The sequence below is a fragment of the Chrysemys picta genome, chromosome 10, assembly GCF_011386835.1.
Source record: "Chrysemys picta bellii isolate R12L10 chromosome 10, ASM1138683v2, whole genome shotgun sequence".
Lineage (NCBI taxonomy): Eukaryota > Metazoa > Chordata > Testudines > Emydidae > Chrysemys > Chrysemys picta.
In genome coordinates, this window is record NC_088800.1 from 25,695,829 (window position 1) to 25,708,521 (window position 12,693).

The 12,693-nt window shown below is 42.1% G+C and overlaps 1 protein-coding gene across 7 annotated transcripts in view; it reads left to right on the forward strand.

Moving 5' to 3' along the window:
* The first annotated feature begins 1,780 nt into the window (after positions 1-1,780).
* TEX9 (testis expressed 9) overlaps positions 1,781-12,693 on the forward strand; it is a 43,682-nt gene continuing 32,769 nt past the window's right edge. For 2 of the 7 annotated variants that reach the window (XM_024101821.3, XM_065559471.1), the window contains exons 1-5: positions 1,781-1,852; positions 2,152-2,431; positions 2,937-3,028; positions 4,701-4,764; positions 9,042-9,118. In XM_024101821.3, the coding sequence (XP_023957589.3) occupies positions 1,848-1,852; positions 2,152-2,431; positions 2,937-3,028; positions 4,701-4,764; positions 9,042-9,118 (518 nt within the window). In that variant the 5' untranslated portion in view covers positions 1,781-1,847. Of the gene's footprint in view, positions 2,432-2,936; positions 3,029-4,700; positions 4,765-9,041; positions 9,119-12,693 lie in introns of those variants that run through there. The other 5 variants (XM_065559470.1, XM_024101822.3, XM_005294232.4 and 2 more) reach the window with 5 other exon arrangements.

Sequence of the window (12,693 nt, forward strand, 5' to 3'; positions counted from 1 at the left end):
TCCCTCATGAGTAATAATCCTTCACTCCAAAGGCTCCTTCCTAACCTTTCCCCCAGAACTTTATCCACTCAGCACCACCCTCTACCAGCTAATTTTCTCCATGGCCCTCAAACCTCTACCTCATACTTCTCCACATGCTCCTCTCCAAACTACCCACTTGCAGCTCTTACTCTACTTAGTCCTCAGCCCTTCACTGTGGTGGCTACTCTTCCACCAAAATCTGCATCCCTGGCAGCTCCTCCTCTACCTGATCCCCACCCTCAGGCTTGGGTGATCCCCAATCTATTGCTTTTCTGGCTCCTCCTCACAGCTCAATAGAAGTGTGTGTGAAAGTGAAAAATTGAGTGACTATAAGGAAGAGACTCAATGAATGAATGTGTGAGTGGGAGAATGAATGATATGTGAAAGGATGAATGAGTGAATGTAAGGATGTGGCAAAGAATCAATGAATGAACATGAGTGGGAGAATGAATGATATGTGAAAGGAGGAATGAATGAATAAGCGGATGATTGATTTTTCACTGTGTCTCTCTTTCACAATCAGTGTGTGGGTGAGAGAGAATGAGGTAGAAAGAATGGGGAAATTCAAAAACAAAGCAGAGGACAATGTAGGAAAAAAGATAAAAGTATAGAACAGAATTGAGAACAGAATACCCAGGTAGAGGAAGATGACAGAGGAGAAAAGCAGAAGACAAGGTAGGACTGGAAAAGCTGTGATAAATAACTGAGCAGAACTTTCAGGAACTAGTACAAAATAGAGTCGAGGAACTAGAAATAGGAGAAAACAGTAGAAAGGGCAGAGGACACAAAAGTTTTTGTCCATTTCACCATTTATTGTAGTTCATATCCTTCAAATGTCAGGAAGGGGGAAGGGACACAATAGGCATTAGCCCACACTCCTATCTTGCCTCCAGCTTTAAAAAAAAAAAAAAAGCTATGTCTATGTCTATACAGTACTAGGAACCAATTACAGGTATAGGAATACAGTATACTATAATGGCAAAGACCCCCTCCTAGTGTGGACACAGTTATGCTGGCAAAGTGCACTTTGGTTTAGTAAAACCAACCCCTATGTGTATAACAGGCTATACTGGTAAAAGTGCAGTTTTGCCATTATAACTGCATCTATACTAGTGTCTTTTGATGGCACAGCTATGTCAGTCATGGATCACACTTCTTCACCCCCCCGAATGATGTATGGTGGCAGAAGTCTGTAGTGTAGGCCTACGTGCACTTCCATGACTCCCACTGAAATCATGCATTACCCAAGACAGATGTCCCTGATTTTCATTAAAAATTTCATTCATCCTAATCACATATCCAGCATCAAAACTGCACTAAGGTCTTGAGTGACCTCTTCATGGCCTCATCCAGGGGCCTTTACTTCATTCTCAGCCTTTCTGAGTCTCTTTGTTAACTCCCTCTCCTTCACATCAGACACAAGCCCCTTAGCTTTGTCTTTAACGTTCTTCACCATTTAGCCTTGTTGCATCAATTCTTAACATTGCAAACCATTGACCCCTGCGCCTTTGCTCTGCCACTCATGGCAGCCTTAATTTCCTGCCTTCCACTTCTTCCTCATCCACCTCCACGTTTTCTCCTATGTCACCCCTCACACATGGGATAAACTCCTTGTCAACATTTCTAAATTCATCCTAGCATCCTTAACACCTGTCCCTGCCAAATCACTACCAGCTGGCAGCAGTGAGGCAAGTGACAAGCCATTACTTTCCCCCCTAAATTCTGTTCATTTTAGCACCTGATCTCCCCCCCGCCCCATCATTGAATTTGGACGCTGGTCACGTCCTGACAACCAGACTGGAAACATTCTGGGCAGGGATCGCCTCATGGGGTATTTGTGTCCATACAGCACCTAGCCCAGCGGGGCTGTGCTCCTGGAGGAGGGGTTGCGAGGAGGGGCAGTGAGAGCTGGCACCAGACTGTATTCTGGCCTCCACGCCAAACACCTGGAAAAGGGAAAAGGCAAAAACCCGTCTGCCCATGTCGGAGATGGTGGCAGTTGGGTTCACGGGTGGGGTCACAAGGGCACCCCGCTGCCCCCCTAAGGAGCAGAGCCCGGAACCAAACCCTTCCACCGGGGGGGTGGGGCGGGAGAAGATATCCAAGAATTAACCCCTCCTCCCCCGGTAGGCGCCAGGAACCAACCGCACGGAGTGAGGATGAGCTCCACGGACCCGCCCTCCTGCGATGTGGAACGGTCAGGCCAGGCCAGGCCAGGCCGCCCCGCCCCTCCCCTCCCCTCCCCTCTCGCCAGGCCTCGACACGCGACGATTTAACGCCCCTTCCCGCGCGGGGGTGGGTCCGGTTGCCTAGTGACAGCGACGCTACTCAGCGGCCCCTTAGCAGGGACAAAATGGCGGCGGGCTGCGGCAGCGGGACCCGGCGAGGCGCGGGCTGCGGTTCAGCTGGGGTGAGGCGTGAGGGAAATTTGGGGTGCTGACTGCTAGGGGAGGCCCCTGAGGCTGGTTCCGATGCCGGGGGCGGGGAGGCTGTGGTGGGGCCCATCCCGGAGGGGCTGGGTGAATGCGGTGATTGGGTGGGGGGCTAACCGGAGTTGCCCAGGCGAAGAGGAGGCGGGGGGAGTTGATCGGATTAAGGGTTCAGACCCGCGTTGGGGAGGGGGGTGTCTGGGCGGCCTAGGGGATCAGACCCAGGGGAGGCAATCAGAGTGTGTGGGAGTGTCTGGGGTAGTTGGGGGCCAGAACTGGGGGAGGGGACGTCGATCAGGGTTGTGGCGGGGTGTCTGGGTGCTTAGCGGTTCAGACCCAGGGATGTCTGGGGAGTCGGCTGGGGTTTTAGGGGGGTGTTGGTTCTGGGCAGATTAGGGGTCAGACAGGGGTGGGGAGAGTATCCAGGGGGTGAGGTGTGATCCAGTGTGCTAAGGAGGGATGCCTCACCTGTCCTGCTCTCTACAGGTGCGGAAATCCCACAGGATCCTGCCCCATCCTGCCATGCCAAAGAAGACTTTGATGCATGGAGACTTCCTGGCTAAGGAGGAGGAGTACAAGTAAGGACAGAACTGTGAGGCAAGGAGGAGAGAGGCTCCCTTGACCCTATTTTGATACCAGTAAAATACTGTGTTCAGAATGGATTGATCAAATTGGACAAGGCAAATGCTCCAGCACTTTCAGGATCGTTACTGGGTTTTTAGGGTACCCCAGCACGGTTCTTCTTTGTTGGATGGCCTCTCTGGCTCTTAACAGACCCACATTCAATTCAGAGCTACCCAAATCCACAGGCCCAACTGTCCTTACCAAACAGTTATGGCCAGAAGTATTAGGAGTACCCTTTTCATCAGGATATCTGGTCATGGCAGAAATGATGATTCTTGCTAACTAGTGCTCTGACACCTTTCTCCCCCCCCCCCCCATTGGCATCTTACACAAAAGGCTACATCTTAAACATTTTCACTGTACTAGGCCTCAGTGTAGGTAGGTTAGTTTAGGGGTTTGATTCCCCCCCCTTTTTTAAAGCTGCATCTTGAACTCACCATTGGTAAAAAGATGCGATGACTTTAGAATATGAAAGTTCCTTTAAAGTGCTCAAAACTTTGTTTTAAAAAGTTAAAAATTGCTGTTAACTTTTTAAATCTAAGACATTTTTAGCTGAAGGGTAGAACCCACCCTCTTTCAATAAACTCCCCTCCCAGGTGTCTGCTCTCTCTCTCTCTCCCTATTATCTGTTAGGGATATGTGATGATACATCTGGTAAGACAACTTTATATTACATTAAAAAAACAAGCCCTCTGTACATTAAAATAATGTTAAGGTTTCAAAAGTTAAGCACTCAAAAGTTAGGAAATGTTGGAACTAAGGTTGCCCATGAAACCTTAATTCACCCTTTCTCTTCCTTGTGCATATGTGTAATGATACAGTCTTCAATTATATAATCACATAATACTATTTCCACAGAATGCCAGCATCATTTCTCATGCTTGCTGTCAGCTCTACCTATGTAGATTTTAATTAAAAATGTTTGAGTTTTGAGCGACATAAAGTATAATAAAAAGTGGTGTCTGAAAAAGCAGAGATGTGTCTTCTCCACACATTTTGATTGTACTGACTTGTTCTAATACATGATTGTGTTGTATTTTCTGGCTTTGGGTTGCAACTTGAATAGCTTTTTCATTCTGCTGCAACAACTAATGTAATAATTAGTCTTATTCTAAAAGGAAAATCTAGTAGCACAATGGAATAGAAATTTTGCATTGTGTATTTGGGTTTTTTTAAGGGGAGAAGGACAATTTAAGATAATCCGTTTAACTTGTGTCCAACAGAGCATTACATTTTCTAATGCAGAAAAGTTCAACTGACTGGAATAAAAGCACTGCAAAAGCTTTTTTCCTTTAGATGTGTAAAAGTGAAATAAGTTGAACTTAAAAAATAATTAGCTATTTTACTTTTATTGTAGGAAAGTATTACCCTGGGTGGGGTTTAGGGAATTAAAATACATATGTATCTAAAAGGCAGACTGCATATATGACATCAGTCTGTTAACACAGAAATAGGTAAGATGTTACTACCCACTATAAAGGAACCTATAAGTATTTCATTCTGCTTTGTAGACGTGAGTGATTATTCAATGTTTGTGTACTGCCAGACTGCAGAGATTCCATTTAAAATTTATTTCCTTTAAACTCTTCAGGTAAACTTAATAACAAAGCTATCTTATTGTCTCAGGCGACTGAATGCAGAATTAGAGGCAAAAACAGCAGAGTTGGTGCGTCAGGCTGAAGAAGTAATAGTGAGTAAATTTAGGCTATATTACATAACGCAAATGTAGTTCACGTGCACAAAGTGTCAATTCTTGAAAAAATTCTCTGGCTACAGGAGGTAGGAAGCTTTCATGGGCAAGTTGGACATAAGTCATCTATTTCTGCAGAACTTAAGCTTTTTTATTTAAAAAAATCTTTCTTAATACAAGTTGAATATGAACTTTTTCAGTGCTAGCGTCTGAGTCTGCAGGAGCTGGAGTGCCTTTGTGGTTGCTTAAAATGTTCCCAAGCTACAGCAAAGCAAAATTAAAGGGATACTTGAATTTGGCCCAAATTTACTTTTTAAAAAACAAAAAACAAAGAAACAAAAACAACCCCAAACTACGGTTGTCGATTAATCGCCGTTAACTCACACGATTAACTCAAAAAAATTATTTGCAATTAATCGCAGTTTTAATTGCACTGTTAAATTTCAATTGGTATTCTATTGTTTATTAAATATTTTGGATGTTTTTCTATATTTTCATATATTGTATTCTGTGTTGTAATCGAAATCAAAGTGTATATTATTTTTTATTACAAATATTTGCACTGTAAAAATGATAAAAAGAAATAGTATTTTTCAATTCACCTCATACAAATATTGTAGTGCAAACTTTGTCCCGAAAGTGCAACTTACAAATGTAGATTTTTGTTTGTTTGTTACATAACTGCACTCAAAAACAAAACAATGTAAAACTTCAGAGCCTACAAGTCCACTCAGTCCTACTTCTTGTTCAGCCAATCACTAAGACGAACAAGTTTGTTTACATTTACTACAGGAGATAATGCTGCCCTCTTATTTACAGTGTCACCAGAAAGTGAGAACAGGTATTTGCATGGAACTTTTGTAGACAGCATTGCAAGCTATTTACATGCCAGATATGCTAAACATTTGCATGCCCCTTCGTGCTTCAGCCATCATTCCAGAGGACATTCTTCCATGCTGACAATGCTTGTTTAAAAAAAAAAAAAAAAAAAAAAGTGTTTATTAAATTTGTGACTGAACTTGGGGGAGAATTGTATGTCCCCGGCTTTGTTTTACCTTCATTCTGCCGTATATTTCATGTTATAGTAGTCTTGGATGATGACCCAGCACATGTTGTTCATTTTAAGAACACTTTCACTGCAGATCTGACAAAACGCAAAGATGGTACCATTGTGAGATTTCTAAAGAAAGCTATAGCACACGACCCAAGGTTTAAGAATGTGAAGTGCCTTCAAAAATCTGAGAAGGATGAGGTGTGGAGCATGCATTCAGAAGTCTTAAAAGAGCAACACTCAGATGTGGAAACTACAGAACCCGAAGCATCTAAAAAGAAAATCAATCTTCTGCTGGTAGCATCTGACTCAGATAATGAAAATGAACATGCATTTGTCCGCACTGTTTTGGATTGTTATTGATCAGAACCCATCATCAGCATGGACGCATGTCCCCTGGAATGGTGGCTGAAGCATGAAGGGACATATGGATCTTTAGTGCATCTGGCACGTAAATATCTTGCGACGCCAGCTACAACTGTGCCATGAGAATGCCTGTTCTCACTTTCAGGTGACATTGTAAACAAGACACGGGCAGCATTATTTCCTGCAAATGTAAACCAACTTGTTTGTCTGAGCGATTGGCTGAACAAGAAGTAGGACTGAGAGGACTTGTAGGCTCTAAAATTTTACATTGTTTTATTTTTGAATGCAGGTTTTTTTGTACATAATTCTACATTTGTAAGTCCAACTTTTATGATAGAGATTGCACTACAGTACTTGTATTAGGTGAATTGAAAAATACTTTGTTTTGTTTTTTTACAGTGCAAATACTTTCAATCAAAAATAAATATAAAGTAAGCACTGTACGCTTTGTATTGTGTTGTAATTGAAATCAATATATTTGAAAATGTAGAAAACATCCAAAAATATTTAAATAAATGGTATTCTATTATTGTTTAACCGTGCGATTAATCACACGATTAATCTTTTTAATCACTTGACAGCCCTACCCCAAGCCAACAGAAGCATATCCACACCATTCTTCGGGAGAGGGAAATCCACATCTTAAATAAACATTACATTTCAATGTTTGAAACCTAGCCATTGCAGCAGTGATACCTTACAGTGAAATTAATTATAAATAAGTGAAACTGACTTGATTGATTTGCATTGTCCAAGTTGAGAGAAATACAAACAGTAAACAGCATAATTAGCAATAGTGTTGTTAATAACAAAGGAGCTTGTTTAAAGCAAAAAGTATTCCTTTAACAAGGCAGTCACCAGGATCTGGACCAGGCAGACTGAAGACTGGCAACAGACAATATTCTTGTTTGCATCAAAAGAGAATCATAAAATCTCAACCTTAAGAAACAAATCAGGCTTGTTCAAGCACTAACTTAGACAGCAAATAGGCATATTGCCCCAATTACTTACAGTATTGCAATCCATATCAAAAAGAGAAAAAGCTAAAGTCATACGCAGAAGTCCATAGTTCTTGAAGCCACTGCACAATTATTGGAATCACCAATCTTCATACCCACTAGGTATCACCTATTCCAGTAGCTCACCTGGACCCTGCAAACTGAGCCTAGCTATCCGGTTTCTGAAAAGAAGCAGCTGAAAGAGGCATTCAAAGTGCTATCTGTTTTTCTTTCTTCAAAAAAGAAACCTGCCAACTGGCTGTATTTCCTTATGTGGCATAAGATCAGAAACTGTGTGGGTAAAACTCAACCAGACCAAAGCTGACTACAATATCTCGTGTTGTAGAATTTCTCCAAGATAGCTAGATTTAAGACCCAGGAAAAGAAAGAATATGGACATCAAAAAACTCCTCAGAGCAGCAGAAATTAGAAGGTCTCCTCTGGTGCTCAGGTTCCCCCTTGGGACCTAAATCCAATCCTGGAAGTGTGAGTAAGCATCCTTTTAAACCATTACATAGTTCTCTATATTTATAAAGGTGGCATTTAGTGGCCATCATATCCGGCGGAAGAATCAGAGTTAGGAGCGCTATCAATTGATCAGTTTTCCATGTTTTAAGGCAAAATGATCCTAAGAACATATGTAGCCTTTGGTCCAAAGGCAAACAGTTGTGCAGTGCTCAAGTGATAGCTTGCCTCCTTTTTGTGTGAAGCCATCTCTCCCAAAGGAGAAATTGTGGCAGGAGGGCTCTGAAGAACCAAAAAGTTAAGGAAAACTTAGTCCCTGTATCATCTAGTAGTTTGGGGGCAAGAAAGCCTTCAAATCCATCACCTTCAACAGAGCTTTCAAGTCCATTCCTTCACCCCTTCAAATATTGAAGCCCACCCACCGAGATCAAAGTAGCATCATGGTCCCCAAAATCTCATTCCCTACAAAGAAATCTGTAAAATTAGCTACATGCTCTTCAGTACATACATTTTCCAAGTGCTAAACATCAGATATGCAAGTGTCCACAGAAACCTCCTTGGTGGAAGGAAGCTGTGTTGCCTAAGAGTACTTTTGACTAGTAAGTTTTCTGTATATACTTCAATCTCCCCTTATGAATATTGCTTAAAACAACGACGACAACAACAATTCCATAGATGTGCAAACTTGCAGGTAACATTTTCCCCAGTACTTAAGGCACTTAAAGCAAGAATAAAAATAAATAAGGGATGAAAATACCACATGGCTGTACTGGCATTGTGTGTGTGTGTGTGTGTGTGTGTGTGTGTAAGAACCCAGTGTTTGTTTGAAAGAAGCAGATATTGGATGTTTTTCATGGACTCAGTATTCCAGCCAACACTCTAAAAACTTCAAAGAAAAATGATTTACAAGTTCTGAATGTCTCTGGCTAAACTGATGTCTTAAAAAAAACGTGTCCGTGTTTTATTTATTTGGATAGAATTGGGAGAATATAAATATTTTAAATTAGAAAGACTGGTTATTTCTTTTGCATAATCTGGAAAATAGGAAGTTTGTTCATCGACTGTGCATTATTGTATGTTCTACAACATGTGCATAGGACGCAAAGGTACGCCTACAGTTTCCCCAGGTTATTTTAATATAGGTAGAAAGATTTCACATGAGCAAAAGCTAAATACCTGCTTTGAAGTGGAAGAACACTTGAGGCTGTCAGTGATATTTTAGGCTTTCCTCTCTGGATTTGAGAGAGATAAGTTATCCTACCTACTACCCTCTTTGTTTCTGTCTCTCAAGTGTGGAAAGCGACAGCACTTTTGATTTTTGTGATGTTTGCTAATTATTGATTGTATGGTACCAACAGTATTTTCCTGTAATGGAAAACTTTCTTTCCTTATTAAAGAGAGATCAACAAGAGATACTATCAATACCAGTTTCAACACAGGTTAAATTGTGTGAAGATGATGACAAACAACTGAGGTAAATGCTTTGAAATTCCAAAATATTATTGGCTGTCTGTAATGGATATGGAGTCTTTGAATTTGATTCTGCAAACCCTGACTTGCACGAGTAATTCACTTGACTTCCATGGGCCTGCTTGTAGAAATAAGGAGCACTAATGTAAATAAGAGCAGGGTTTCTAAAACAGGGGTCGCTGCTTGTGTAGGGAAAGCCCCTGGTGGGCCGGGCTGGTTTGTTTACCTGCCCTGTATGCAGGTCCAGCCGATCACGGTTTCCACTGGCCACGGTTTGCTGCTCCGGGCCAATGGGAGCTGCTGGAAGCGGCGCGGGCCAAGGGACTCGGCAGGTAAACAAACTAGCCCAGCCCGCCAGGGCCTTTCCCTACACAAGCGGCGACCCCTGTTTGAGAAACCCTGAATCAGAGTTTGCAGGGTCAGGTTCCTATATTGCACGTAGTCTTTGAACACTAAGCTTCAGAGAGTAATTTTGTCAGGTTGCTACTGGCTTATTAAGTAGCGGTATTGCTGGCCTCTAAAGGACTTCTGCTTTGTTCTTTATTTGAACAAAATGATGGCTCAATCTAGAGCAAAGTAGGGATGCAGTGTTTCATCACTATGAGGATGAAGAGGGACCAAACATAAGCCATGCCTGATAAAGTGAAATAGCAATAGTCATTTCATTATGCAGAATGCCAGATTTAGAAAGAATTTTAGGATACCCTCTGTAGGAGGGTGAGGGAGGAGTGACATGTCTCCTCCCTGCCTGACCTCAGCACTTACCCTCCTGGAAGGATCTGGGGAGGCAGTTTCCTTCAAAAAAGAGAGTACAAGAAGCTTTATGAAAGCTTGTCTCACTAACACACAGCCTGTTCAGGCTCATGTTGGGGGGGGAGGTCCTTAAACAAACTTAAAAAGGGAAATTCTCAGTTCCAAAAATCTGTTCCAGGGCATGGCTCTTTCGTCAGAGCCTGGGGGAGGGAAAAGTGTTTCTTCAGTCTCTCATCAGTTTACAGTTGCCCTGCCCAAGCTGACTCCATTGTGGCTTCAGAGTCAGTCCCATTCCCTCTCCTTGGAACTGCTTCATCTCCTGCTTCCTTCCCCGCACCAGGTCTCTCTGGTTGGCTCATTTAGCAAGCCTGCTCTAGGCTTCAAGTCTCCTGCAGGGCAGCTCCCTCTCACTCCTTTGCTCTTTCACACACTCCCCCACTGACTCTCTGGAGTTTAGAAGTATGGGGGTAGGAGAGCTCCTTTCAGTGACAGACAGCACACTGATAATTGAGCAATATACTGCTCTTCTTTGGGTGCTAAAGGAACAACTTAGTGCTGTTGAAAGTGTTATAGCTAAACTGCTGGGCACCATGGTGATTGATGTGTATAAGAACATAACTCGAGTTAACACATACCAAAGAAACTCATAACTGTAAAGATTTAGCCTGTTCTCAGCCAATTACATCAACAAAGGCATGATCTAGAAGCCTCTAGGACTGGAAATGCTTATGCCAGAGACCTAAACAGAGAGACATCCAGCTGGCACCCTGTGGAATGTGTGTCATTACATTATAACAGCAGGCATTATATTCTACTACAGCATATGTTTGGGCTCCATATGTGTACACCAGCTAACTCCAGAGTTTACAATTAACTATGCTGTTTATTTAGTCAGATGTATGTTACATAGGAGTGTCATTAGAAATAGTGGTTAGATTGAAGAGGTATTGGAGATGGTTTATCAACTCACCTCCCCAAACTGATAAAATTTCAAGTTTATGTCGCAGCTGATCTTGAAAGGATAGTGAAAATGCAGTGTCAAACTGTTTCAAATGTTGAGCTCTGATTGGGAAATTAGTTTGCCAGAGCTTTTGATTTGATTGCTACTCATGACCATATAGCTCTAAATCAGAGAAATGAATAAGGGAGGCACTTAGTCCTTGTTTATACCCAAAGGGGTTTGCTGGAATAGAGGTACTGGTAGAGATATAGTGGCGCGCACGCACACACACACACAAAGTGGAGACGCAGCTTATAGTGGAAAAAGAATTCTTTTTTGCCAGCATAACTGAGTCTATGCTAAGAGTTGTGTTGACAGAGCTATGTTGGTTGCTTGTGTGGGGTATGGCTTAGCTAAGTAGAGTAAAGCTACACCTGAAGTTTGTGGGTATGTGTGTGAGTACGTACCTCTGTGTTCTCTACTTGCCTAAGCCATGCATTGCTATTTTTAGCAGCGTAGTGTCCCGCTGCCTCTCTGCTGCTGTAGTCTTTCCCGACTACAAAAAAACCCTTCCCCAGCAAGGAAAGGTTCTGGCAGGGGGGAGGCATTGAGAAAAGACTCCATTAACTCCCTGTCGCTGGAGCCATTTGCCCGCTTCAGTGAAAGGCTCTGGCAGTGGATATCTGCTGAAGGCTTTGCTCACTGCCTCCCCTCTGCCAGTGTGTTTTACTGACATTTAGCTGTACAATGCAGCGTGGATGCAGCCTGCTTTTCATAGCTACATGTACTCTACATGCTGCTGCCAGTGGTATGTAGTCTAGACATAGCCTAAAAGGGGTTGGGGAAAGAGGAGGAACTCTGGCCAGGAATCTCTAAGATACAGTTGACCTGTCAATTACATAAGTAATTGAAAAGCTTTTAAGGCAACCACTGTTTGTATGTCCAGTGAACTTTTAGCTGAAAAAGAGAAAACTCCAGACTGTAGTGAAAAAATTATAAGCTATTGATAGCCATTAGAAGATGGAAGTTATAAAAACTAGGTAGTTGGACACACTGATTACCCTAGGATGAGCATCCATTGCCCTTCAAAAGGGGTTGTCTTTAACTCACAGTGTATTTGTCTGTACCAAATTATTTCAGTGTGTGGCTTTTTTTTGGAAGGGAGCGGGGGAACAAGAGGGGTACATATTATAATTTGAAAAATTGAGTTAACAAATGGTAAAAGTAGGCAGACAGCACCAGTTAGGCATTTGAGAGAGGCTGTGTTCTTTTCTGTATTTTTTTTTCTAGTGGTCATTCTTAGTCTTTTGACAGATACAGAATCCAGGAGAAAAAACAGGTTAAGGATGGAAAGCAGTTAAATAATGGGCAGAGGAGTTTAATGAAAAAGATACTGAAGCAAAAAATCCTTGCTTTTTTAAAGCAAATGTTTTATTAAGTTAAAGGGACACTAAAGTGAGGCTAGGTGCATTTCTTTAAATCTACCTCAAGATGATTCTGAAGTATTTTATAGCATAGTCTCTTTTCCTCCAAGTTATTAATATTTTACATTGAGAAACAAAGCAACTATGGTGTTTACTCTAAAGGACCAGCTTTTGTTTACACTTTCACTCTTCAGGGCATGGCCAGGCAAACAAGGGTGGGCAGTGGGTGTGCGCGCATGGCTAGGCATACTATAGGCTTTGAATAGGATTAGCGAACACAAAGGATTCACTCATGCACGCGCACCTCCTGTTTATGTGCAGGAAAGCGATTGTAAACATTAGCTGCTATTTTGATGTGACCACCAGCCTAGGTACTTATTTGTGAACCTTTTGAGGCTTAACACTTTAATTTCACATCTCAAATGATTTATACAATCTTCATTTCTTAAGGATTAAAAAACA